The sequence below is a fragment of the Lactuca serriola genome, chromosome 7, assembly GCF_051521515.1.
Source record: "Lactuca serriola cultivar US96UC23 chromosome 7, Lser_US96UC23_V15, whole genome shotgun sequence".
Taxonomy (NCBI): Eukaryota; Viridiplantae; Streptophyta; class Magnoliopsida; order Asterales; family Asteraceae; genus Lactuca; species Lactuca serriola.
The window spans coordinates 114,675,055-114,702,531 of record NC_136414.1 but is presented as its reverse complement, the minus strand read 5'-3'; the positions used below and the strand labels follow the sequence as shown (position 1 = coordinate 114,702,531).

The window sequence follows — 27,477 nt, the reverse complement described above, 5'->3', positions numbered from 1 at the left end:
CACGATTGGAAAAAAAAAATACTAGTTATCACCAAACTACCAACCCACCGTAATTCTTATCCATATCGTCGACGGCTCTATTAGGGCTAGAATCTCCCAAATCCCTCCTAGTAACAAAGATTATACAAGATGTAGAACCCATTTGACGATTGGTTAGTGAGGAATGTGAATAATCAAGAAGTTTTTTATGTACAAATGATTAAGAAGTGAGTCTAACTAATGTCTACGTACAAAACAAATTACCACATCTCCACTTTATATACTAGGGGATATATTTTTCATACAGTAAACTATTCCTTTCTAACTATCACTCAACATTATAGAGCATTCCTACTCCAACAATCTCCCTGAATGCTAGGAAATGATAAGGGTAATAAGCAATGATAAAATGTGGAACATCCGATAGGCAGGCTCGCTGAGATATCTCGGAAAAACTAAAGTTGTTGTGGTCTAGGGATCTGGGCAATAGAATCTCGGAAATCGTAAGTCTATTAAGCATTATTGCTTATGCTTCTCTGATGTTGAAGAATAAATCCTAATATTTTTACCGATCAATAATCCAAGTTGATCAAGTTTCAAGATCCCATAATTAAATCACACAAAGGCTTCAACATTCTAATCTCAAATCATAATGCACCAAAATCTTCAAAAGAATTACATGTTGAAAGTGTGAAGAATCCTAAAGTAAAGCTCGAATAATGAATAATATGGATCTTGAAGAGAGGTCAATGCCAAAAATCAGTGTAATGTCGCATCACCAAAAAAATCTGTCTTTTAAATATCAAAAATCCAAACTAGAACAATCATAAAATCTTATATGGATGCTAACACAAATGAGACATCCAAAGATTTCTTGTAACAAATCAGAGTAGAAAATACCTAAAAAAATTGAATCCAGAACTGGAGTCTTTTCCAATATTTCCCCTGAGTATTTATCAACTCATAAGGTGTAAAATCATACTTCAATTAGCACGAATATTACCATATATATAGATAATAGACCAAGACTGGTTAGACTAATCTGAATACTAATTGATCTCCTTTCCTAAATTTCTTCAAAAATCTAAACTCTAAAAGTCACAGTTGATGGCAAATGATTCTCACCATATTTTTTTTTTTATCAAAATGCAATAAAGATAGAAAAAAAAGTCATGAAATCGGGCATGAGAATCTCTCGGATCTGATGGGTCATCGCACGCTCCCCTTTGATGTGAGCTTGTATCCATAAAAACAATGATATTATTTTCAGGTCATAGGTAGATTGGTGATGTTTTTGTTGAACTGAACAAACACCGAAAAATAAATCTGATAAACCGTTGCTGAAAATTCATAATGTTAAACTGAAGAGTTGTTGATAAACCAAAATGCAGACCCTGTCTTCTGAAGCACGGGCATTGATTCGTCAATCAGAGTCGGAATAAACAGGTCTAGACCTCTAATCCGAAGATCTTTGGTCTGGAAGTGGTCATGAGGCCTTATTTAACCAGACATAAGGTAAAAAATGCAAACCTTAGAAAGATCAAACATCGTAAGCATGCTGTTGATCAAACAAGTTCCAAACAAACCAAAGGATATGAAGGTTCTGAGGAACATAAGTATGAGGTTGCAAATACGGATTGCCCGGTAGAAAAAATAACACAAAATAATTTCTATAACATTTATGACTTCACTTCAAATCAACAAGAAGATAGAAGTCTTGAATCATAATTTGTAGCTTGAATAAATCTCTAAATAACTCTTGATTAGAGAAATAATTTTGAAGTCTTGATGTGTTCTTCAATAAGATGCTGATTAGTAGATGTTGTGGGTGAAATTGGTGTTAAAAAAACAAATGGTTTTAAATAAAAGGGTTAAATGGTTGAAAAAAAATCGGTTGGGCCTGTTATAACGACTTCTCGATACTGCAAATCCCAGTCCAACATCAAGGTCAAACTATCACCTTGTCCGGAGAACCATTGGCTTCACAAGCAATATCCAGCACCGTTCATCTACTCATACAAAAACAAGTGATTGCATCCATGCACACTTTACTATTCGAACCTCAACCACGACCCTCCAACCCAAACACGACACGATTTTCACTCCTAGTATTTATTGATATAGGCATCCCTATACCCACCAACCCGAACACAATATGATTGTCACCCCTAGTATTGATAGCTACAAAGACCAAGTCCAAGATACAAGACCTCTTCTCCGAGTGATACTCTTTCCAGGCACAATAATAGGGCCACTAGCCTTAGTTTCCTTTCAGTTAAGCTATTTCTTGTTGCTTAATTCTAGGATATCCAGTTATTTTCCTTAAGTATTTAACAATGTAATTGTTTTGAAGAAAGTATGCAGAAAATTGCTCCACTCAAAGACCCAGTCAATATGAAGATTAACGGCTACAAAGACCAAGTCCAAGATAGAGGACCTCTCCTCCACGAGTACTCTTTCCAGGCACAATAATAGGGCCAGTAGCCTTGGTTTCTTTTGTTTAATTCCAGTTTAGCTGTTTTTTGTTCCTTAATTCTAAGATATTCATTTATTTTTCTTTAGATAATAATGTAATTGTTTTAAAGAAAGTACACGGAAAAATTGCCTCACATCTATTTCCTTCATGTTTAACTTTTGCTTGGAGATTGACCATCTCAAATAGGTCGTATCACATGCTATGCTAGTGGTACTATCCTCAAGTTTGGATCGTATTGGATATTCTATAATGTTTGGATTTTTATCCAAAACAAAGAATCTATGGGAAGAAAGCAGACACTTGGGAGTTGAGACAACATAGAGAAGGATGGGAAATGTAGCGTTTGTTGTGTAGCTTAGACATAACACGTGTTACAAAGTTAAACATGATACTCCATAATCTTTTATCCAACTTAATATAGAGGGAAATGGTCCATGTCTGAAGCCTTGAGCCTTTAGATTGAAAGAAAGAGCCCAAGGTTGCATGAAGTTGGAAGTATGAACGGCTAATTGGCTATCATCATCATTCATCAATACTCAACAAAAGACAAATCAACGGTTTGTTTATCCGTAGATACATTCACGCCTATAAACCGTAATGCTTTCCTCGGTAGATAGGTAGGAAGGTATTAATTACCACTTAAATAATTACACAAAAAAAAACCCCGAGTGAAAGGAATGAAGCACAAAATATAAAACATATATATAGATCTATATTATATTTATCAGCTGCAGCAAGTTTCGGTTGGTGCTGTAATCATCATCATGTACTTCAGTTCCAAAGGCAGATATCTTTATAGAAAGATGAACAAAAATAAAATAAGTTTATCTTTATCCACCACCAAAAAACCCTCTATGACTGACTATCTTAGTCCTCGATTTCTTGAACCCACGCTAGATCTGTCATCATTCATCATTCATCAATCATCAATCAAATCAAGGTCAGGAGTCAGGACATATAACTGCCATCAACCAACCAACACTACAAATTCAACACTCTTTTCTAAATTATCTATACTACATTATAAAGTAAATCTTACTATTTCTAAAAATAGATTCAATATAATAATAATATTTTTTTAAGACATTCAAGTCATTAAGCTAATAATACAAGTAACCATTAATAAAATAATAATATTTTTAAGTTGTACAAATATATAAGCTTAAAGTATAATTATCTCTTATTAAAATAATAATTAAAAGTTAAACTAACTATATTTTGAAATCTTATCCAGGGAGATTTTAAAGGCACCAATAAAAAGTCAAAATCACCCATTCAAATACAATTTTCAAAACTATTTTCCCGTTTATTTTAGAGTAAATTATAGAAATAACCCTTAAGCTTTGGTCTGATTAAAGTTTTGGTCCCAAAGTTAAAAAGTTAATAAGTTTTGGTCCCTAAGTTAAAAAATTAATAGGTTGTATCCTTGTGGTTTATATATATAGCAGTTTTGGTCCTTTAGGATAAAAAGACTAACTTAATCTTTCTTTTTTTTTCATTTTCTTTTAACAATTTATTATTATTATTATTATTATTATTATTATTTTTTAAGATTAAAAGCAAGAATATATTGGTTGTTTTATACTTTATTTTTATTTAGTTTCTTATTTAAAAGCGTCTTGTATAAAAATTATATTAACCAAAAAATAATATAAGTGATAATAACAATTATTTTTATTATTAACTATTTGGTACACTGATCGACTTGTATAAAAATTATTTTTATTTAGTTTCTTATTTGGTACAGTGATCGATTGACCAATGTGGTAACTGTTTTTTGGAATATGTTCTCTAATAACAAACTAATCTTTTGCCACCGCTTTGCGCGGGCCAATTGCTAGTGTGTGTATATATATATATATATATATATATATATATATATATATATATATATATATATATATATAATCAATTTTATCCTATTTAAAATTATAAGAGAATTTATTTGATTTATAAAAAACCACCATCTCAACCATTGATTTTTAATATAAAAAACATTGAAAATTAGATTACGATATTACGAAATTTCGGATTGTATTTGAAGACATGCCAATGATAGTCTGTATATCTTCTAATAAAAAATAAAGCTTAATTTGAAACGAGAAAAATATATACAACCAAAGATTAAATGAGGAGCCGCATGTAAAATAAATAAATAATGGCCAGCCATGGTTTGGCCATCTGTCCTTGCATATTATTATTATCATTTTCTTATTTGTGAAAACCTTGGTTGAGAGAGAGAGAGAGAGAGAGACCTTGAAGCACAGAAGGTACTACTGCATTTGGAACAAGAAGTCCAACAATTCGTTGAGCATCTTTCGTTGTCTCAATGCGCACAACACGTATCCGTCTATGACTTTGACGGGCCTGCATTGCATTCAATACAAATTAAACAATCATTATATATATATATATATATATATATATATACACACACACACACACATACACACCGAAGCAAAAAAAAGCTTAATAAAAATTCATCATGCATGATTATATCATAATAGTATAACTGGAAACCTGTTTGGATAGGGCCTTCTCAATTGTTCCCCAAATTGGTAGAATAAGACCACCAAGTACATTCACTTCCTGTATTCTTTTCCCCACAGTGCAAAAGCTTCCAAGCTTACAATTTGGACCATGCATGCACTGTGCCAAACAAACAAACAAACTCTCTTCACTCCCTCCCTCCCAATCAAATATACGAATGATTTTAGAATTTAGATTGGGTTTTATGTGATGAAAACTGTAATAAAATCTGCTACAGCATTTTTCATAAATGAAGATGTACATGTATGATACCTGCTTGGATGAAACTTCATACTCGTCCTTCCATCCAATATGTGCCTTTTCTAATGATAATGTTTTTCTGTATTTGTCTTTCAGCTCAGCTATATGCATTTCCCTGAAAAAGTAAGTAAATATTAATAACAAGTGTCAAATGTCAGAGGGATGTTTTTTTTAATTTATTTATTACCTAATGGCCTCCCCAACAGCAGGGCGGAAAATCTTATACATTCCAGAAGAACTGGAAGAAATACATACGAGTTCCTCTTATTAGCTTGTGCTTTGTGCGTGTGAGTAGAAACTAAACCGGATTAAACAAACAAACTATATTAATTAATAACCTTTCGATTGCCAAAAGGTAGTGCCTTCTTCCAAGCCACTCTCTTTTTGATTCATAAAATCCAATAGCAGAAGAACCAGACACATCTTTTTGCTTCTCACTAAGCAAGGCACATGCCGCCTGTGAAAATTAAAAATAATGTAATTAAACAACACTGCTTGCTTGTAGTAGTGTAGAGTAAAGAAAATGTGTGCATACCTCCCAAGTAATGCCACGATCCATAACAAATGTAAATAGTACAGTGGATGCTCCAGACATATGATCTGTATGAACAGTCTGCCAAAAGATAAGATGTTAATAACAAGAATAGAATACACAAAGTTTAGTAGTGTAAGTGTAACCTTACCTTTGGAGATCCTTGTAACTCAATTGTGTTGGCTTTCATATCAACAATCCCAGTATCTAAATGGCCTTCAAGGCGTGCATTTTGAAGAAGATGATCAAGAATGCGAACAAACAATTCAAACAGCCTGCTAGTAAGTAATTACTAACAAGTTCAATTAAACTACAATATATATATATATATATATATATATATATATATATATTATATACTCCCTCCGTCCCAAAATTATTGTCCACGTTTGACTTTTGAAGTCTTTCCATGTCAACTTTGACCATAAATAACTTTATTTGTGTTATATAATTTTTGATGAAACGTATAACAAAGAAAATACATTTAAAAAACAATTTATTCATATATCTTGCATAAAAAATTATATAACAAAAAGTAAATTATTTAAGGTCAAAGTTGAACAAAAGAGACTTAAAAAGTCAAACGTGGACAATAATTTTGGGAAGGAGGGAGTATATATTAAATTAAAAAGCATAAGCTAAGCGTAACCTGTTTTGGATCTCTGGTGGCAGTCCTAAAAGCCGATTGAGAAAACGTCCAACATCATGCATGTCTGAATCAACTATGCGGCCGGTAGAGAACTTTCCAGCATCCTTGCCATTTCCTGCAGCATGAAACCGACCACTCTGAATCTGATCCACTACCACTATAAGCTTATTCTTGGTAGTATAGGTGCACTCAAACGAAATACAATAACAGGCAAAAGATAGTATAGTACCAACAACTGTGTCCCTAACTATGCCAACAGAAACAAGAGCAGCTTTTCCCTTTTCAATAAACTCCCGGATTGTAGCAGGATTTTCAGACAAACAGTTTGGAGGTAAAACCGGAAGAGAATCCTGAGAAACAAACCTCTATAGTGTAGTTTGGTTGCTTTAAACACGTGTGTATATATATATACCTCTATAGTGTAGTTTGGTTGCTTTAAACACGTGTGTATATATATATATATATATATATATATATATAGAGAGAGAGAGAGAGAGAGAGAAAGAGAAACCTGGTCCATGATTCCCCTGTACATCAGGAGCAAGGCCTTTTTCCCATAAGAACTATCATAATTGTAGGCGCTAAGAGATGGTCCAGCCCTGAAATGAAAGGATATGTTTAATTTTACCATTTGCTTTTTTTGCTTTTCTGATCAAGGAAAGTGTATCCCCAAACTTACCGGCGATCACCCTGTGTTAAGGCTCCCAGCGACTCCAGTCTCTTTGCAACAATGGAAGCAAACCGCCGCTCCCCTCCAAGATTTGTGAACAGTATCCTATACAGACACAGCTTTCTCTCAGTGTTTTTTGGAAATCAATATACCATACCCATATAATACAACACAAAGCCTAGCCTACTACTTGGTTATGCTGGATTGGATTCATACTTATATCTACCTGTACTCGGGTGCAGAAGCTTGATTTGAACGGTGAGTCCTCCCAAATTGCTGGATTGCACGATCAGCACTCCAAGGCAGTTCTAAAGTTACATGGACCCTTCTTCTCTGATCCCAAAAAAAAAATCACATTAAGGATGATGGCTGCAAGATAGATAAATCATGCAGGCATTTCATTTAGTATTTAGCATTTACCTGGTTCAAGGCTCTCCTATCAGCCTGCAACGAGACGCCTGCAGATCCAGCTTCAGAAATGATTGCAACCAGTTTCTTACCATCCATGAACAGTTGTTTCTCATGCATGTTCACCATTTCCATACTCACATCCTTCCTGTATCACAGACGATACATTGTTAATAATATAACATCCTAGACCAACTAAACCAAATCAGATCTTAACTTAAAGTCCCAACAATAATAATAAACTCACGTGTTTCGTGCCTGATAAGTCACTCCCTTTCCACTCGAGGCCCTTACAAGCATACCTCGTCTCCCTGTTATTTCCGCAACATTATCAGGGCCTCCAAGCTGCAATTAGTGCAAAACATTAAACATAGATGATTACATTACATATATCATATAAATATATATACAGCACAGAAAAACCTTATTTACCAGATCAATAATGTCATCCAATGGATTGTTTGGAAGCTCAAAAGTACGGATTATGTCCAAAATCTTTGACTTGCGCTCTATGGCTCCTTCATATCTAACACATTCCACATACCAAAGGTTAAGCAGTAATCACATTCAAACTATCATATCAGGTCAATTCAGCTTTGTAATGTATTTTCTTCTGGCAAAAACAATGTTACTACAAAAAAAAAAAAAAAAAAAAAAAAAAAGCAACCTCCGTAGTAGTTCAGCTACATATAGATGTCTTGCTTGGAGATACTCCTCTGTTTTTTCCTTGCATGAATGACAAGACCAAGTGGCAGATATTGCATCCGTCTCTGGTTCGGGTGGGACAACACATGCTGGATGTACAAGTTGACCACAACATGAGCACTGGAGCAATTTCTTTCTTTCCTACATACATACATGAAAAGATAGATTAGATTGTATAATCAAGAGCATGTTAACATATCAACAACAAAGAGAGGCAGGCACATACCGCTTCTGAATTGCATATGTTACATATCTGAAACTCATCATCTGATTCCATAGATTCCCGCCCAGAATCAGCTGTTTGGTTTAACAGCAAATTAGAAATACCATTAGTTACAACCCAACTTGAGCACACAAAGAAAGTAGATTGCTGGCTGCATTCTGCATAACTTACATTCGGAATCTTCATCAGTCTCATCATCACTTGAGGGTTTCCATTTTGCAGCTTTCCTGACCCTCCCTTTAAATGAAACATCAGGTGTTGCTGAGTGCCTCTTGCGCTGAAGTTCCTTCACACTATCCTCTCCTCCTACCAGGGATAAAACAAAAATCCTAATATTAATTAGAAAAGTTAAAAACTGAGGCATGCATAAATCATAATCGAATGAACACCTGGGAGAGATTCAGGCTCTTCAGGCAGAGGATAGTTTTCTTCAACAAACTTAAGCAACAGCTCACGAGGTCCAGAAATAAAATCATCAAGTTCATTGCCCTATTAATTATAAGTGTGCACATACATACATACATCAGAAATCAGAATACAATACATGCGAATGCTATTTTTGGTTTTTTAACATGACATGCAAAGAAAAAACACATGCACTAACATATCTTGTGACTGCGTCTTCTGTTCTTGCCTCCCCGGTACTTTGAAGACCAATCACTACACACTTATTGTCCATCAGTGCCTGCTTCGCAAGCTTTACAACAGCAGGTACCTTGGCTGACATGCAGACATACCTAAAGAAACGCTAGAATATAACAGAAGCAACAAAAATTAAAGCAACCACGGAGGAAACATAACATTCGGGCACGCACACACATATAACATATATATATATATATATATATATATATATATATATATGATGTTAATGTTAATCGGAAAACCTGATGGTTGGCCCAATATAATCTCCACAACTGACTGGAACTAGGCTTCTCATCTCCAAGGAATGCACTTGCAGATAGCAATTCCACCCTCAATTCGGCCCAAAATTCAGCTGCTTTTTTGTATACCTCCTGGCATGAAATAAAATATTAAGAAACCTTGTAGCTGCATTTTTTTTACTTGCAAAGACAGAAAACTACTTGGTACCGTCATTTTGGCCTCCAGCGGAACCTCAACAACTTCAAACTCTGCGCCTTTATAACTCAGTGTCCGACATACATACATCCCTCTGAAACGAAAAATAACCCTCATTTTGGTACCACAGTAATCAGCTAAGCTATACATGATGAATGATAAATGCCAACCGCGCTTTCATGTCCATGGCAACAAGCTCCAGTGCTCCTACTCCTCCTGAATCCAGAGCAACTGCATGGTAGGAGTGTTGATGATGACTTATTAAAGTGGGTGCACACTAAAATATTGGTTTATATGCAGAGAGAATTACAAATGTATAAGTATTATTACAAGTGGCTGAGCAATGTAATCTATAATTTATTTAACCTTCTGAAAGTTTCGTAAAGCATGCATTCTATGTGAATTTGCAACTGAAATACAGATGAGATGACCTAGGAATTAAGTCATTTCAGTAACTTACTTTACCCTCACCTTCACTGACGCCTACAATGATTTAAGATGCATTATTGGTCAACATTACGTCTTGTGTGGTAAATTTTATATCAAAACTTCACATTGCCATATTGGTGGGGTGTAACACCATTATTATTATTATTATGGGATCCTACTGTAACATTGTAAACTTATGGGAAAAACCCACCCAATGCTCAGAAAAGTCATTATGTTGCTCATACTTTTGTCCATTACAACCATTTTATGTTAAGGTCTTTGCCTAAATTAACACTTTGTGACCATTTATGTTCTGATCTTTTAAAGAAAGTTTAAGATCAGCCTCAATGAGGTCATGGTACAGGTTTTAATGCACATTTGAATGAAAGCACATTGCTATATTCTGGTTTTAATGAAAGTGCATTGCTCTAAAATGGCCATGAATGTTTTTAGAGCAATGGTTTTTGAGCATTCGTAGATAATACATTTGGTTTTCCCTAAATTTTTTGTACAATATGTGTTGAAATTTTGATTACAATCCAGTAAGATAGGAGCCTAGGAGTAGGTTGTCTTTAGAGGTAAACATAGCATTGGGATAAGTCCTTAGGAGTCTAGTAGTTATAAATAGGTGACCAGCTGATGCATCTTATTAAATAATTTCATATTTAGAAAATACAAAACCCTTTTTATTTTGGGATCCTATACTCTAACTGACAATGTTTAATTTTCCTGAACTAATGCTACAAAAGCCTAAGTATATGTGATTGGTACTGTATGAAACATTCCTTCTCCAATGAACCTGAAGATGGAATTAAAATGAGTCAACTTTTTAAAAAACATCCCACAAGGTTTCATGCATGAGGATCGTACAACTAAGCTGTATCTCAATATATAATTTCATTTAGCTATCCTGCCACAGCCACACCCGCTATGCTACAGGTACAGAATACAGTCTACCTCTAGCATTTCTGCTTCATAGCATATCCCTGTCATCTAAGTTAACTAACTACACAGGAGGCATGACATAACAGCTTTTTATAGTATGACAAAGAAAAGAAAAATATATGAAATAATACCTAAAAAATCACGGAAATCCTCGAAGGAAGTTCCAGCTCCCCAAAGACCAAGGCGTACCATATAACCCAGATTTCGAGGTTCTGATGCACCAGTGGCTGAACAATAAACAACGCGCGCTTCAGGAAGTCGTGCCTGTTGTACACATACATTCAAACCAGGCCTCTTAGCCTTCTCAAGAGAACAAACAATATCTCACTAAATATATATATATATATATATATATATATATATATATATATATAACTGCAAGAGGCAATGTATACAATACAAACCAAAATAAAAGAAAACTCAGAATCAGCAGAAAACAAGACCTCGAAAAAATCAACTATCATACCTATTAAACATTTAAACTTGATATGTTAGCAACAGCAATTAAGCCCCTTAAACTGTTACACTTTTTTATGTTCTTACTTTTGTTGCTTTTCTGCCACTTCTTTAATGTGTGCCATAAAAGATAAGAAATTGTACTCCAATAAAATTAAAATCTCTTTTTTAACAGTCCCACTACAAAGATCTGATTTGCACCGCATATATATATATATATATATATATATATATATATATATATATATATATATATATATATATATATATACACACACACTAGTTGTGAGACCCATGTATTACATGAGTTAATTTAAGAAAAATAAAAATAAATATAAAGGTCAAAATATTTGAGAGCTTTTGATAGGCCCAAGGACGTCCATGTCTACAAAAGGGGAAGGAACAAACCACATCAGCCCACTCCATCTTAGTCCTTTTCTGCAGCCCAGGCTTGTTATTATTTCATCTTGTTTTTTGTCTTATAGTTTGTGGTCCCCTTCGTTGTTATGCTCCTCCCACCACGTTCTGGTCCGTGGGGATCCTTCTAGTGGGGAGCAGGGTCTGGTTTATTCTGTTTTGTCTCCAGCTGTCTTATATATAGTCCTGGAGGATCTTTTGTTATTTTTTCCTTATGAAAAAATCAATGAAACAGTTCTTATGAACTTGGGAGAGCACCCACCTCTAGAATTGTGGGAACCTATCATTTAGGTTTGATTTATTCTGTTGTGAATTGCAAGTCTAAGCTATCAACTGGTATCAGAGCGATAAGATTCCATGGGGGGAGCTTCCAAAGAAGCAGCGGCGGTGAAGAAGGTTGAAGAGCAAGTGGGGTTAATGCAAGTCCATCTTCAATCTCATGGGACGGATATCCAGGAGATGAAGCTAACGATGGATAGCCTTCTTCAAGGCCAAGACCGAACAAATCAACGACAGGATGAACTGCAGTCGACCTTAGACAAGGTTTTGGAGAAACTCGAGACTGTAACAGGGACGCCAGGGGGGAGAACCCAAACACCGGTGGTTCTCTCAGGCAACAATACTCCTTCTGGACCTACAACAAACAAGAACAAGGGAGTCGCGAGTTCTGTGATTAGCGGTACGTTACCAGGCGGGTGAGGTTCTGGCGGACTTGGAGGAAACGGCGGTCCTGGTGGAAACGGCCTTGTGTTTGGGACTCTTTACCAAACTAACAACAACACCGGCGGTGGGAGGTACGAATTCCGGCATAGAAAAATTGACATGCCAACCTTTGATGGGACGGATCCAGACGGATGGATTCTTCAGGCGGAGCGCTATTTCGCAATATATCAACTCTTAGATGAAGAGAAGATTACGGCGGCTGTCCTCGCACTTAGTGGGGATGCTTTGTCTTGGTATCATTGGTCCAACCAACGAGCTGAGATACAAACATGGGAAGTAATGAAGGAGGTGTTCCTGAACAGATTTCGCCCAATACACGGTGGCGATTTGTACGAGCAGTGGGCTGCCCTAACGCAGACCGGGACGGCGGAGGAATACGTCCGGCGATTCATCGAATTGTCGGCTCCGCTGGAAGGGTTAACAGAAAGGGTGGCGTTGGGAAATTTCATAGATGGACTATCGGATCAGATCAAGACAGAGCTACGACTTTGGACCCCAGAGATCTGGGCCGTGCCATTGACTTAGCCCAACAAATTGAAGAAAGGAACAGGGCCTTATTCGCTAGCGGGTTCGGATCCCTGGGAATTCGGGGCAATCAAACCGGAGGGCGTAGTATTGGGGGAAATCCGACCCATTCTACCACTTTCTCTCAACCAGGAAGATCGGGAAGTAATGCTCGACCTCACCGAACACTGACTGAGGCTCAAATCCAAGATAAGAGGAGCCGTGGCGTATGTTATCGTTGTGATGACAGGTGGTTCAAGGGACACGTCTGCAAATCACAGGTTAACTTGATTCTTGTAGATGAGGAAGAACAGACACCTGAAGTTCCCCCTGACGAGGTCGACCCCGCTACTCTTGTTTCCACGGAGGTCAGCCCTGAAGTGGAAGTATCCCTCAACTCAGTAGCAGGCTTATCCTCCCCAAAGACGATGAAGGTTAGAGGGGCTATCGGGAATCAACCGGTGGTAACCCTAATTGACCTAGGGGCCACGCACAACTTCATCTCTTCACATCTGATCGCCGCCTTGGGACTTCCAGTCGACGAGACAGAGCCTTACGGGGTGAGGATGGGAACCGGTGATAGCGAGAGGGGAACTGGGATTTGCAGAGGGATCTTACTTCACCTTAAGGAGCTCGACATCACTGAGGATTTCCTTCCCCTGCGGTTAGGAAGTTCTGATGTCATACTGGGAATGCAATGGTTAGAGACCCTTGGGGTGACAAAAACAAATTGGAAAGAGCAGACAATGGAATTTGATGTAGGAGGAAGAAAGGCTAAAATCGAGGGGGACAAATCTTTGGGAAAATCCCTAATCTCTCTCAAGGCTATGACAAGGACGATTGGGAAGGAGGGCAACGGCGTATTTCTCGAGCTCTGTAACACGGAGGCTAATGTGATTCAACCCAGCAATAGTCCCTATTCCAGCCCGGTCATCCTAGTGAAGAAAAAAGACGGGTCCTGGAGATTCTGTGTAGACTACAGGGCCTTAAATCGAGCTACTGTCCCCGATAAATTCCTTATCCCTGTTATAGACGAGTTGTTGGATGAACTTCATGGATCGGTCATTTTCAGCAAACTCGACTTGAAGTCGGGGTATCACCAAATCCGGGTTCGAAAGGAAGACGTTCCCAAGACCGCGTTCCGAACACACGACGGGCATTATGAGTTCAAAGTAATGCCTTTTGGTCTTACTAATGCCCCGGCCACTTTTCAAGCACTTATGAATGATGTATTCCGTCCCTACCTAAGGAAGTTCATTTTGGTTTTCTTTGACGCATCTTAATTTACAGCCCAAGTGAGGAACTACATCGAGAGCATGTGCTCACAGCTTTCCGAAAGTTAAAGGAGCACCAACTCTTTGTGAATTTCAAGAAATGTGAGTTCGGAAAGAGGAGACTAACATATTTGGGGCACGTGGTATCAGCTGAAGGGGTGTCTGCTGAAGACAACAAAATCCAAGCAATGCAGGATTGGCCTACCCCGAGCAATCTCAAAGGGCTTAGGGGATTCCTCGGACTCACCGGGTATTACCGGAAATTCGTACAAGGGTATGCTAACATAGCCAAACCCCTTACTGAACAGTTAAAAAAGGATAAGTTTGGCTGGAATGAGGAAGCCAACGGGGCATTCTTACAACTGAAAAAAGCCATGACCACAGTCCCGGTGTTGGCTATGCCCGACTTCAACAAACTCTTCGTTGTGGAGACGGATGCATCCGGTCATGGACTGGGGGCCGTGTTGATGCAGGAAAACAGGCCGATAGCCTACTACAGTTCCACCTTGGGTGTTCAAGCTCGCCTTAAATCTATTTATGAGAAAGAACTCATGGCAATTGTCATGGCAGTCCTCAAATGGAGACCCTATCTGCTGGGAAGAAAGTTCGTGGTGCGCACCGATCAGCTGAGTCTCAAATACATTCTGGAACAACGGATGGTGGGAAGTGATTATCAAAAATGGATTTCGAAACTCATGGGTTTCAATTTCGATATCCAGTACCGGCCGGGAGCAAGCAACCGTGTGGCGGATGCCCTTTCGCGAAAGGAGAACCAGCTAGATTGTAACTCCATTTCCGTGGGGGTCTGGAAGTTTTGGGATCAACTGAAAGAAGAAATGGCCCGGGATGAATTCATACAAAAAGTTAAGGTTGACTTGGAGCGTGATGTGGAATCACACAAAGGGTATTCCACGTACCAAGGTAACCTTCTGTTCAAGGGAAGGCTAGTGGTTCCCTCCTCGACAGCCCTCTTACCCGAGATTCTAGCCATGTATCACGATTCTCCAATCGGGGGGCATGCAGGGGAGAAGAAAACTTACATGCAAGCAGCAGCGGAACTGTTTTGGCCTGGAATGCGCACCACCATCATGGAATACGTGAGGAACTGCAAGATTTGTCAAACCCACAAAACTCTCACTATGTCCCCGGCGGGGCTGCTTCAACCCATCCCTCTTCCGACGCAAACATGGGACGAAGTGACTATGGATTTTATTGAAGGCCTTCCGAAATCGAGTGGCTGGGACACTATATGGGTGGTGGTTGACAGGCTGACAAAATATGCCCACTTTATCCCTCTCAAACATCCCTTCACAGCAACTGCGGTTGCCAGTGAATTCATCAAAGAAATTGTAAGGTTGCACGGTTTTCCCTCTTCTATTATCAGCGATAGAGACCGAATCTTTATGAGCCAACTCTGGAGCGAGATGTTCCGTTTACATGGGGTACAACTGAAGAAAAGCACGGCCTACCACCCTCAAGCAGACGGGCAGTCTGAGGTGGTGAATCGTTGTCTGGAAACTTACTTGCAATGTTTTTGTTCAGAAAAACCCAAGAGCTGGGCACATTGGCTTTCATGGGCGGAGTTATGGTATAATACTTCTTACCACGCCTCCATCAATTGCACCCCGTTCAAGGCCCTGTATGGTCGTGACCCACCTCCCATCCTCCGTTATGAGGGACAACACACTACTATGGATGCAATCGACCAACTTCTAGAAGATCGGGATGCCATCCTGGATGACCTTCGAGTGCATTTGATCAGGGCTCAACAGAAAATGGTTATGCAGGCCAACAAGCATCGTCGAGAAGTGGAGTTCAACGAAGGAGACAAGGTCTACGTGAAACTTCGCCCATACCGACAACAAAGTCTTGCCAAGAGGAAGTATGAAAAATTGGCTCCTAAATACTATGGACCCTATCGCATTAGCCAACGGATTGGCAAAGTAGCCTACAAGTTGGACCTACCTCCAACAGCTACCATCCATCCCGTATTTCATGTGTCTCAATTGAGGGCAGCCCATGGCGAGCCTACTGTTAGCAATGATCTGCCTCCACAACTCAATACAGAGATGGAACTAATCCTCCAACCGTTGTTGCTTCGAGGGGTACGGATTGGAAAGGGCAAGGATCAAGGAAGAGAAGTTTTGATTCAATGGAAGGGGCTGTCAGAAGCGGAAGCCACTTGGGAAGATTTTAACAGGTTCCACCTCCAGTTTCCAGAATTTAACCTTGAGGGCAAGGTTCGAGTTTGGGAGGCGGGTATTGATAGGCCCAAGGACGTCCATGTCTACAAAAGGGGAAGGAACAAACCACATCAGCCGACTCCATCTTAGTCCTTTTCTGCAGCCCAGGCTTGTTATTATTTCATCTTGTTTTTTGTCTTATAGTTTGTGGTCCCCTTCGTTGTTATGCTCCTCCCACCACGTTCTGGTCCGTGGGGATCCTTCTAGTGGGGAGCAGGGTCTGTGGTTTATTCTGTTTTGTCTCCAGCTGTCTTATATATAGTCCTGGAGGATCTTTTGTTATTTTTTCCTTATGAAAAAATCAATGAAACAGTTCTTATGAACTTGGGAGAGCACCCACCTCTAGAATTGTGGGAACCTATCATTTACGTTTGATTTATTCTGTTGTGAATTGCAAGTCTAAGCTATAAGCTTTGAATTTGTAAGAAAATAAGAAAAAATAATGAATTATTATAATGGAAATGTTTTTTATCTTTTAAATTTAAACAAATAATTTAAATAAAAAAAACTAATGAGCTTTAATTTTGAGAATTTTGAAATTAAAAGGTAAGTTCATTAATGAAATTCATATCAATTTATTACTACATTTATTACAATTATTACATTAAAATATTATGTGGAATTAAATAAAATAGAAAATTCATAAAATGACATGTGGAAAAAAAAAGTTAATTCAAAATAACCACAAAATGACATTTGGCAAATTGAATGAGAGTGTGACAAGTGGCAAAAAAACCTTCATTTATTAGAGAGGATATATATATATACTAGGTGTGAGACCCATGTATTACATGGGTTTATTTAAAAAAATATATATAAAACATTTTAACAATTTAAAAAATTTGAATTTATAAGAAAAATGAGAAAATTTTGAATTATGAAAATTAATGAGACTTTAATGTATTGAATACATTGCATATATAAACTCTTTCTAATAAATACCTTACATATATATTACCATACATATTAAATGTGGAATTTTAATTTAATAAAATGAAAAATACAATAAAATGACAAGTGGAAAATAGAAAAATTAAAAATTCTAGAAAATGACATGTGTCTAAATGAAGGAGAAGATGACATGTGGCAAAAAAACTTTCATTTATTATATATATATATATATATATATATATATATATATATATATACTAGTTGTGAGACCCGTATGTTATACGGGTTGGATAAAACAAAAAATTAAATATAAATGTTTAAACAAAAATTTATTTAAATTTGAAATTTAAAATTTAAATTTAAAAGGAAACATATTAAATACTATATGAGTAGTAATATTGTAATTTATTAGTTATTTTCAATTAAGGCAATTATTAATTGAGGTGTAAATATGATGGGTTAATTAAAAAAAGATAAAAAAAAATGAGAAAATGACAAATGGAAAAACATTTATTCAAAAATACCAAAAAATAACATGTGTCCAAGTTAATGAGAGTGTGACATGTGGCAAAAAAAACCTTCATTTATTAGGGAGGATATATATATATATATATATATATATATATATATATATATATATATATATATATATCCTCTTGTAAGCATCTATTATTCATAAAAACACAGTTATCATTCTACTGCGTGTGTCTTTCTGTTTCTTGGATACAACACATCTAAGGTATAATACAGATAGCTTTCAACTACAAGTGCCATGTATTTAGATTATTAGCTACGTATCTGCAAACATAGACAGTTGCTGTTTCACGTTTATTAAACTTTCTACGATTAAAAAGTGTTTTCTGTTTGAAATAATTTCCAACATCACTAAAAACCAAGTTGCATTTTCAGTCTCTAAACTTCATCTGTAGTAAGCTAGCCCCCTAGATGCTCTTGAAGAACAAATTTGAGCCAGACAGAAACCCAGCTTCTCCTTTAGGTTCAATCTCTTGTGCCATCTTTATCATCACTCAGCCCAATACGACACTAATCTCCCTCTAGCCTTGTTTCCTATTCCTATCTCTCTGACCACACATGCTAATTAAAGAGAAGAATGTTTTAGGAACTAAAACCACCTGCTAAACCTATTTAGACCCACTGACTGACCTAATGGAAAATGAGGCAGCACTAGCAGTGTACCAAACACGACCACGAGGATTACTAATAATAATGATGATGAATATACCTACTACCAATTAAAATTTAAAACAGCATTTTAGCCTTATCTACTTATGCAAATGGGTGTTCCACTTCCACATACAATATAAAACTGAAAGCTCTACCAAACAAAGGCTTTGGGTTTGACCACCAGGAGCAAATCAACATTAACCATTCAAGTCATTTGGGCAAGCTCTCCCTGGTGGTGCCTTTGGGTTATGCACCTTATGATTTCAGCAAATACATAATAGGCCCTGACTTACGTTAATGACATTTTGGGAGAGATATGGATAGCTTGCTTTTTCACTCTAGTTACTATAGTACTATATATATTAAATTAATTGTAAATAACAACCTTGAAATTCTATCTTTTATTTACTCTGATCTACTTGAGATATCTGGTTACTTCAGCAGAACTATGTTGTTTTAATCCTCTCCATCAGAAAGACAAAGGGTGCTGCTTGCAATAACAGCCCTCTTGACAACACACAAAGCTAATTAACAATAATAATAAACAACAGTTTCATGAATAGATTAACAGGTGAAGAGAATAAACCTGAATTTCAAGAACTGCTTCACCCGTTCGTGTTGGTTGTCCTCCGGCTTCGGGTACCAAATTTTTGGCCTTGTGGCACTGCAATCAAGCAAACACCACTCAAGCACGATAGATTTTTTATTTATTTTTCTCTTTTTTACCCTTCTAGATACCAATCAAACACATTTTTATCATGTAACAAAAAACCTTGTCTGACCACGTTTTCATCCTGAAAATGTTACATAAATGTGCACACATCATAATACTTGGATTTTTTTTTCTCTTTGATTGAGTCTTAAACGGAAGACCAGATGATTACAACTAAAACGCATGCCCACAAGGAAACTGGTGGTGCCATACATAGAAAGTAAAGCCATAGTAAGGGGGGGTGAGGTGATGACAACATGGGTTTTAGAGGCAGAAATCCATAGTAAGGTTGGTGTTATATTTTTATTTTTATTTTTATTTTTGAACGGCAAATATAGTCTGCTCCTTAATCCACTTATGTCCCAGACAGGACTTGAACCCTCAACCTCAAGAAGCAAGGGCAACACCTAATACCGCTAGGCTAGAAGCCCTTTGGTGTTTGTTATATGAGGGAGGAAGGGTTTGTGACTAGGTGGTCTGAGACCAGAGTCGAAGAACGCGGTTGGTTTTTAACTTCTAATGAGAAACTAAACACAGATCCAAAAAGCAGCAAATGAAGTGTTCAGAGAAAATAGAGAAAGCATATATCAAAATGAAGACATGTGGGGTGTGTAACACAAGGTAAAAAGGCTACTAATGAGATGTAGAGATGTTGTAATTAAATTCTTAGGAATGTTAACATCAAAGTAAATTTATGTTTGTGATCTTATACATAATTCCTTATTATATTTACAGTTACACCTCCAATTGGCTATTACTATGCAGTGGCCAGTGAGGATGCCATTATCATCTGGCACTATTACCATTTTTATTCAACAACAAAAATGACGGGAGTTTTTCAAAGTGACAGCTTCTAAGTTCTAGCTAACTCACAGAACTCGTTGCATGCTAGCTATGGTCCTGCTCCTGCCAACCTTAAAATTCAATTAAAAAATGAACAAACATCCAATTTAAAACATATATTTTTTATCTAGAAAAAAATCCAAAAGACCATTCTAGCTAGCAAGTTAACTTACGGTCAGATTAAATCAGCCAAAATAGACTTAAAAATTGCAAAAGGAGTCTCTAACTTCAGTGAGCAATGAGTAATAAGCATATTGAATTGGTTAGCTGCTACTTGAACAGATAGGATTATAACTCAATCATACAAGTGGTAGGCTGTATTTAAAAAAAAAAAAAAGGTTGGTACCTCATCAAACACGATAAGCCCATCATATTCTGATCCATACCACTGCACAAGCTGTTGCAATCGAGAGCGTCCCCTCTCAGAAGAAGCTATAAGGCTGCTATATGTCAAGAAAACAACACCCTCTTTAATTCCAACAGTCTTGGAATCAAGCTTGGAATAAGGGAGTTTGTTCAGCGCATGCACTGCAAGCAAAACATAATTAGTGTAACCATGAGCAATACCTTTCAATTCTAACCATTAAGGTTAGGAAAATAGAAAAAAAAATCAATAGATCCTTATTACAATCAATTTTTAGTAGCTGTCTCATCGTCCTAATGAGAACTTCACAAGCAGCCAACAATGTCACACGTGAAAGGCAACCAAAGGCGCACTTAAAGGTCTCATAGTAAAATGGTTGGCTAGAAAAGAGAAAATAATATTTGCCCCCACTTTATTTTAGATTTTTGGAGATTGAAACTGGCCTACAAGCATCCATCTAGTTCTATTGTGCAAGTCGACATATAAACCGAAACAGTGAAAAGATCATGCAGGAGAAAGAAAAGGAAAATCGAAGTCCAGGTCAGTTTGCGTAGGCATACACACACATGTTGGTGATTTTAGTAGTGTCACCAAGACATTTTAGTGTAATAATGGAATTTACAAGATTACCAATGAATGGAGTTAGAAACTTGATAACCAACAAGATTTGGAGATTTAGAAAAATTCAAACTCTCTATGCGTATATGCCTAGACTGAAATTGTTCTTGATAGGACTATTCTGTAATTTGAATTTCGGGCATAGGGGAGAAGAACTATGAAATTCGGAAAAGTGTTTAAACGATCCCATCAAAAATCTAAACCAATTTGTGATTCCAGTAACCACCCCACCCCGTCTTTCATTCATATACTCTAACAACACATATATCACAGATGCTAAAAAACTATTCAGCTAATAGATGGATATGGTGCTCGTCCAAACAAACGTAAATACATCAATACCTTCAACACACGTTGCTCCCACATCATCCAAATCTCTTCTTGCATCAAACTTCAAGTCTGAACCAACAGAAATCCACCTAAAACCATATCATGATTAGCACAACTGCATTGCTTAATGATCAAAGATCACTCATATGCAAAACCATCAATCAAGTGCTTACAATGCTTTTCTCCTCCCAAGGTGCCAATTTTCCCAAATTAGTCCTGCAATTGTGCGTCCTTTGCCAACACCAGCTCCGTCTCCAAGGAAAAACCCTGCCCTGGAGCCGTTTTCAAGATGTTGCAGGTGTCTCTGTCAAGAAAACAAACAATGATGCACATCAAGCATAATGAGGTTAGAAGCTCATACTTAAGTCAAGAAAGCAACCTGACAAGCATAAACTAGTGTTTCAATCTGCAAGCATGATAATGCTTTTGAAGTTTCCAAGTGACCCTTCGTTTGAAGATCATATGTGGGTTCAGGTGGCTGCACTGCAGATAAGGAAGAGGTTTCCACAATGGGATCTGGATGTGGAGGACCAATAGACAGCTTTGGTGGGCGCTGCATTTCAACAAAGTATATATATATTATAACCCAAACAAGTCTATTACAGCACCTCAATAGAACGATAAAGACTCACATAGTCTGTAAATGTTTCTCCCACAATGCCTCCACCATCTTCCTCTCGTTCCACTTCAATTGCTACCTGAATAGGTTTAACTCATCATGTGAGATATAGTGAGAGGTGTAACAACAAATCCCAAATTAAAGAAACCAAATTGCGATTCTAAGGGGATTAATTCCCATCTTTGAGAAGACAATTAAATGGCAATAGAAATGAGTCAACTTGCTTCAGCAAAATCTCTGCAATTTGCTACCAGTGGACAGGTCAAGGGCCAAACAAAAAAGTAAAGCACATTTAATTTTCTACTATTTGTTCCCTTTCTATGTTCTCAAGAAGCAGTTGACTGAAAATATATATACCAAGTCATGAGCCATTCATAACGATATAATGATAGACTACACTCCTATGACTAGAAGACTTGAAGAAACTAGTGGCGTAAGGCATGGTAGGAGATTTCACTTTGCAAATTACTAAAATAAAATGAATTTGTCTCTGAATGACTGAGACAAGCAAATTAGGTCAAAATTAAAGACAAAAGTATGCATACATCGTAGACAACAAAACTTGGCTGATAGAGATTAAGAGTGACACAATGGAAAAGATGGGTGCATCTTAAGAATGGAAGAGCAAACCTCGTTGACTTCCTCAGGAGGTGGGGGATAGAACTGCTTAATCCGAGAGAGATCAACGGCAAGTTCCATTTTGCACTGGGGGCAGGAGAATCGGGATAGACCATGAGGGACGTTAAGGATGGCCTTGCAGTTAGCGCATGGAAGCTGGATCTTACTCGGATCGATGCCATGGGCCGGCACCTGAGAGGGAGGCCGCATCAGCTCCGGCGGCAACATCTGGGGCAACTGGCATGTAGGACATACAAACTCGGTCAGCCCCGGGCCAACCGTCAATATCATTCGGCAACCGGCGCACCGAACTTGGCAACCGCCAGTAACAGCGGAACTAAGAAAGGCCGGTGGTCCTGGTCGTGGTGGTGGTGGGACGAGCGGGAGAGAAGGTGAAACTGGTGGCTGCCCCATTTCACTCGGCCACTCTACCTTGATTGGCTATTGCTGCTGTCTGTTTCCAATATACATATGCCGGTTAGCGCCGTTGAGCGGCGGAGGAATCGTTACAAGGGAAACGGGTGGGGGAATTGAGGAGGGGGGAAGGGAATGGGAAGGTGTTCGCTGGAAGCGGCAAAAAGGTTTTGTCTGTGATCTAATTGGCGCCTCTCTCTCGCTCGCGTTAATGCGCCCAAAGTTACATTACAATAGAGCATCCTTATATCTTGGCTTCGCAAATTTCCCTTCCTTCATTTGAGACCATATGTATCAAATACGATTCTGTTCCATTATTTGTGAATTTTGTAACCAAAATAAAGAAAAAATATTACTAAATGGTAACCAAGTTTATTTTATGTATCCCTATACCTATTCCCTCGAAAAAAATTGGAGTCTTAACTTCTACTTTCTTCCTTTTCCTATTTTTATGAAATGGCCATTTTTCTACTTATATATTTTGGTGCGACTAACATGGAAGTGATATAGCAAATGCTGGTGTTTGACATGTAATGACGTATCAACACATTTGAGATGATTTTATTAAATGACCAAGTGTTGCTCGTTGAAAGGCGAAATCACCATATGATAAAATAAATCCTAGTATAATTTGAAAATGGAAAACATAGTCAGTCACTTTGTATTATTTAAAACCAAGGTGTCTGTTCGTACGTTTCACATAATTAAAATTAGTTGTGAGAATCATGTACTACATGAATTTGTTCAAAAAAAATAAAAATAAATATGAAGATCTAAAAAATTAAAAAGTTTGAATTGATAAGAAAAAAAAATTAACTATTAAAATTGAAGTGTGTATTTCTCTTTTATATTTAAACAAATAATTTAAATAAATAAACAATTAAAATAACTAGATTCAATTTAGAAATTCATAAATTATAAATAAAGTTGCATTAATCATCTCTTCTTAATAAAAGAGTCTTTAAGAGGACATGTATCCTTTTTTGTATCCTATTGCTTGTCACGTGTCAATACAATAAACATTTACACAATATTTTTCCCGCCTAGGGAAAATACTGCATCATTTGACCATTTGACCATCGTTTCATAAAGGGCACCATTTTAGTTTTGATTAGTTAGATGATTTATCTCATTGCCGAAATTACCTGCATCAAAACCATAAAATCAACAGTTATTTTAAAATTAATCTTTTACCTAATATATACATCCATCATAAAAGGAATTCGACAGTGTTAAAATATCAATTCTTATCTCATATCCGAAAATGCAATCAAATTAATTTTAGAACTTATCTCTTCGAATACAAAAATTCAAAAATATATAGACTTCGTTTGACTAAATCATTTCAAATAAACTTTCGGTATTTTGAATTTTGATTTATTATATCCCTTAAAAATCTGCATTTATTTTTAAATATATTAATCTTATACCAAATATACATCATTTCCGTTTATTTGACCGTGTTATAAAACCGAACCCCAAAACCAAATTATTTTCTCCTTTAAATTTTTTCTTCTTCTAGCCTTTTTCTATTTTCAGTCTTCACATGTTCTGTGTTCAATCCATCAAATATGTTGCTTTTTATTTTATTAAAATGCAATCAGAAGTCTATTTTATATCATTTTATATTTGTGTATAATACAAACACTAACTATGTTTGAGTGTTTCTGTGATTTGAATGCTTTATGTTATTTTCTTTTTGTTATTGGTATTGCATGTCTTTGTGTGAAATTCATAAATTCTTTTATTTTTTCATATTTTACCTTTTTCTAATCAAAGGCCAATAAGGGCACGGCAGACAGCAACTATGTTTTGGTTTTTCTGAGATTTGAATGCTTTATGTGATTTATTTTTACATTTATAGCATCATACTTTCTGTATGAACAATTATATAACATAAATTTGTATTATTTCAATTTTCCACTCAAAGGTAAAAAAAGATTTATTTTATGTTGTCTTATTAATTGATAATTCTTTATGTTGTCTTATTAATTATGATTTGGATTCTTTCTTCATTTATTTTTTTCGTATTTTACATTTTTCTAATCAAATACCGAAAAGGGCTGTTTACTTTTATTCTGAAATTCTTCCTTTATTTTTTCATATTGTACATTTTTCTAATCGAAGGCCAAAAAGGGCACGGCAGACAGCAACTATGTTTTAGTTTTTTATGAGATTTGAATGTTTTATGTGATTTATTTTTACATTTATGGCATCATACTTTTTGTATGGACAATTATATGACATAAATTTGTATTATTTCAATTTTATGCTCAAAGGTAAAAAAAGATTTATTTTCTGTTGTTTTATTAATTGATAATTTGGAATCTTTCTGATGTCTTATTTATTATGATTTGGATTCTTTCTTCATTTATTTTTTTCGAATTTTAAATTTTTCTTATCAAATGCCAAAAATGGTTGTTTGCTTTTATTTTATAACATATATTTATTTATACATTTGTTTTATGTTGTCGTATTAATTAATGATTTTATAAGATAATTTTTTTTCATTTATAGCATCTTACTTTCTGTTGCAACAGTTGTATAACACAAAAAGGCCATTAACTTTTATTGTAAATATTTTATTGATTTTGATTTTTCTTTGCAGACCGGTGGTAGAGCCAAATGTTATTTTGATTGTAGATTTGGATGTACTTAAAAGATGATTCGACTATCAAAGTCAAAATGATAAACCTATGGAACCTTTTTTCATTCTATAACAAGGACGAACTTTTCTCCATTGAATTAATCTTACTAGATGAGTAGGTATCTTACAATTTAACAGTATATATTCATTCCACATGCAAAATGTAATATGATTAAATTATAATTTTATATTTTCTACTTCTTTTAGGGTATCAAGATCAAAGCAAATGTATTAAGAAAAAGCATCTATTGATTCAAAAACATTCTAAAAGATAGCTTAACATTTTACATAAAATGTCCAAGCTTTGCATCTCAAAGGATGGGTGGTTTTATTTTAACTCGGCAAGATCATAAACTTAGTTTTGTCCATGAAACTGTTGTTACAGAGTGTCATGACTTTTCTGGACCTACATTTGGTTTTGAGTTTGTTGATTATCAGTCTCTTATCTCATTGGTCCATCCTGAAAACATCGCTATCGGTTAGTTGCATTTTATTATTTATTAATTATGGTCAATTTTATTGTTTGAATAGAAATAGAATATCATATTTTATGTTTCATAATAATATTTAATTTGTAAAATCCCATTTAAAATGTAATAATTAAATAATAAACCTGGAACCCCGATAAGCAATTATTATTATTATATGTTGTTATAATTCAAAATTAGATAATAATTAATAAAGTGTTGGTTTCGGGGTGCCAAATTTTTTGATTTTTGAGGGTTAAAAGTGCGAGTTTCGGATTGGTTTCGTAATAATTATGAAGGCAGGGACTATTGGGTAATTGTTAGGACTTAATATGAAGAGATGTTGGAAGCTAATGGCTAAATGGTAAATTTCGGACTCAAATTGTAAAGAGTTTTGAAGGCAGGGGTTAAAAAGGGAAATTAAGGATTTGCTTTGAAAGGAAAAGGAGAAGGAGGGGTGAGTTGTGTCAATATATAAAGAAGTTTTATGTGTATCGGGTATTTAACGTAACTTCTAACCTTAACCCTTAAGGATGAAACAGCCGACACCCTCACTCCCTCTTCATCCTACCAGCCGCCACCCTCTCCCTCCTCCATCGTCTGACTGCCACCATCCATCCTACCGGACTTGCTTGCTATTCCGACCAACCAGGACCGCCATTGACGTTTGCCATGGCCAGAGATAACGAAGATCGACGGGTGAACCGGGAAGATAGCCGATGTGGTCGTTTCTGGTGGAGGTGCGACCACCACAGTTGAAGACCAAGACCGCCGAACGCGCTATTGCTTCGCCATCATGACATACGCTCCCCTTGACGCCACTAATCTCTTCATCGCCTCTCTTTGCAGACATCGTTCTTCTCCCTTCGTTTTCGCTCGAGACCGCTGCTAGCCGCCGTTAACCTCCTTCAAGATCGATAAAGAGTTGCGACAGGTGTTTTTGCATGTGTGTGTGTCGTGGTTCTATGCATGTCGACGTGTGTATGCTTTTTTAGGTTGGCCGGAAAACGATTGGAACCACCATGGCAGCTAACCATGGTGGTTGTAGGCCAGATGTTACTCTTCTGCCACCATATACCACCACCGGCCACCACAAGTGTGGTTGTCTGTGTGTAATATTATTGTTGTGTGTGTAGCTTTGTGTGTGTGTTTTTGAGATTTGCATTGTAAAACTGTAATAGAGTAGGTATAATGAAAAGAAAAGCTCAAACCACCACCGTAGGGTTGTGGTTGCCGCCTCATCCCGCCACCGGCCATCATGTCAGG

At 36.6% G+C, this 27,477-nt stretch overlaps 1 protein-coding gene across 2 annotated transcripts; it reads right to left on the bottom strand.

The window, feature by feature from the left end:
• Nucleotides 1-2,953: 2,953 nt before the first annotated feature.
• On the bottom strand, nucleotides 2,954-23,328 carry EMB1135 (RING/FYVE/PHD zinc finger superfamily protein). Of its 2 annotated transcripts, XM_079012215.1 has the most exons (32): nucleotides 22,696-23,328; nucleotides 22,079-22,144; nucleotides 21,826-21,999; nucleotides 21,620-21,750; nucleotides 21,459-21,535; nucleotides 20,481-20,662; nucleotides 19,166-19,243; nucleotides 11,018-11,150; nucleotides 9,683-9,743; nucleotides 9,525-9,606; nucleotides 9,320-9,448; nucleotides 9,037-9,180; nucleotides 8,822-8,921; nucleotides 8,604-8,738; nucleotides 8,436-8,506; nucleotides 8,172-8,350; nucleotides 7,937-8,030; nucleotides 7,752-7,849; nucleotides 7,517-7,652; nucleotides 7,323-7,429; nucleotides 7,106-7,201; nucleotides 6,938-7,025; nucleotides 6,656-6,776; nucleotides 6,427-6,541; nucleotides 5,929-6,052; nucleotides 5,781-5,858; nucleotides 5,584-5,702; nucleotides 5,433-5,483; nucleotides 5,258-5,360; nucleotides 4,976-5,104; nucleotides 4,711-4,822; nucleotides 2,954-3,354 (listed from the first exon to the last, which is right to left on the bottom strand). In XM_079012215.1, the coding sequence occupies exons 1-32, from the start codon at nucleotides 23,095-23,097 to the stop codon at nucleotides 3,323-3,325; spliced, it is 3,747 nt and encodes a 1,248-aa protein (XP_078868341.1). In that variant the 5' UTR covers nucleotides 23,098-23,328; the 3' UTR covers nucleotides 2,954-3,322. The 2 variants fall into 2 exon arrangements, with proteins under 2 accessions (XP_078868341.1, XP_078868342.1); XM_079012216.1 differs by lacking the exon at nucleotides 5,433-5,483.
• Between the last annotated feature and the right edge of the window lie 4,149 nt (nucleotides 23,329-27,477).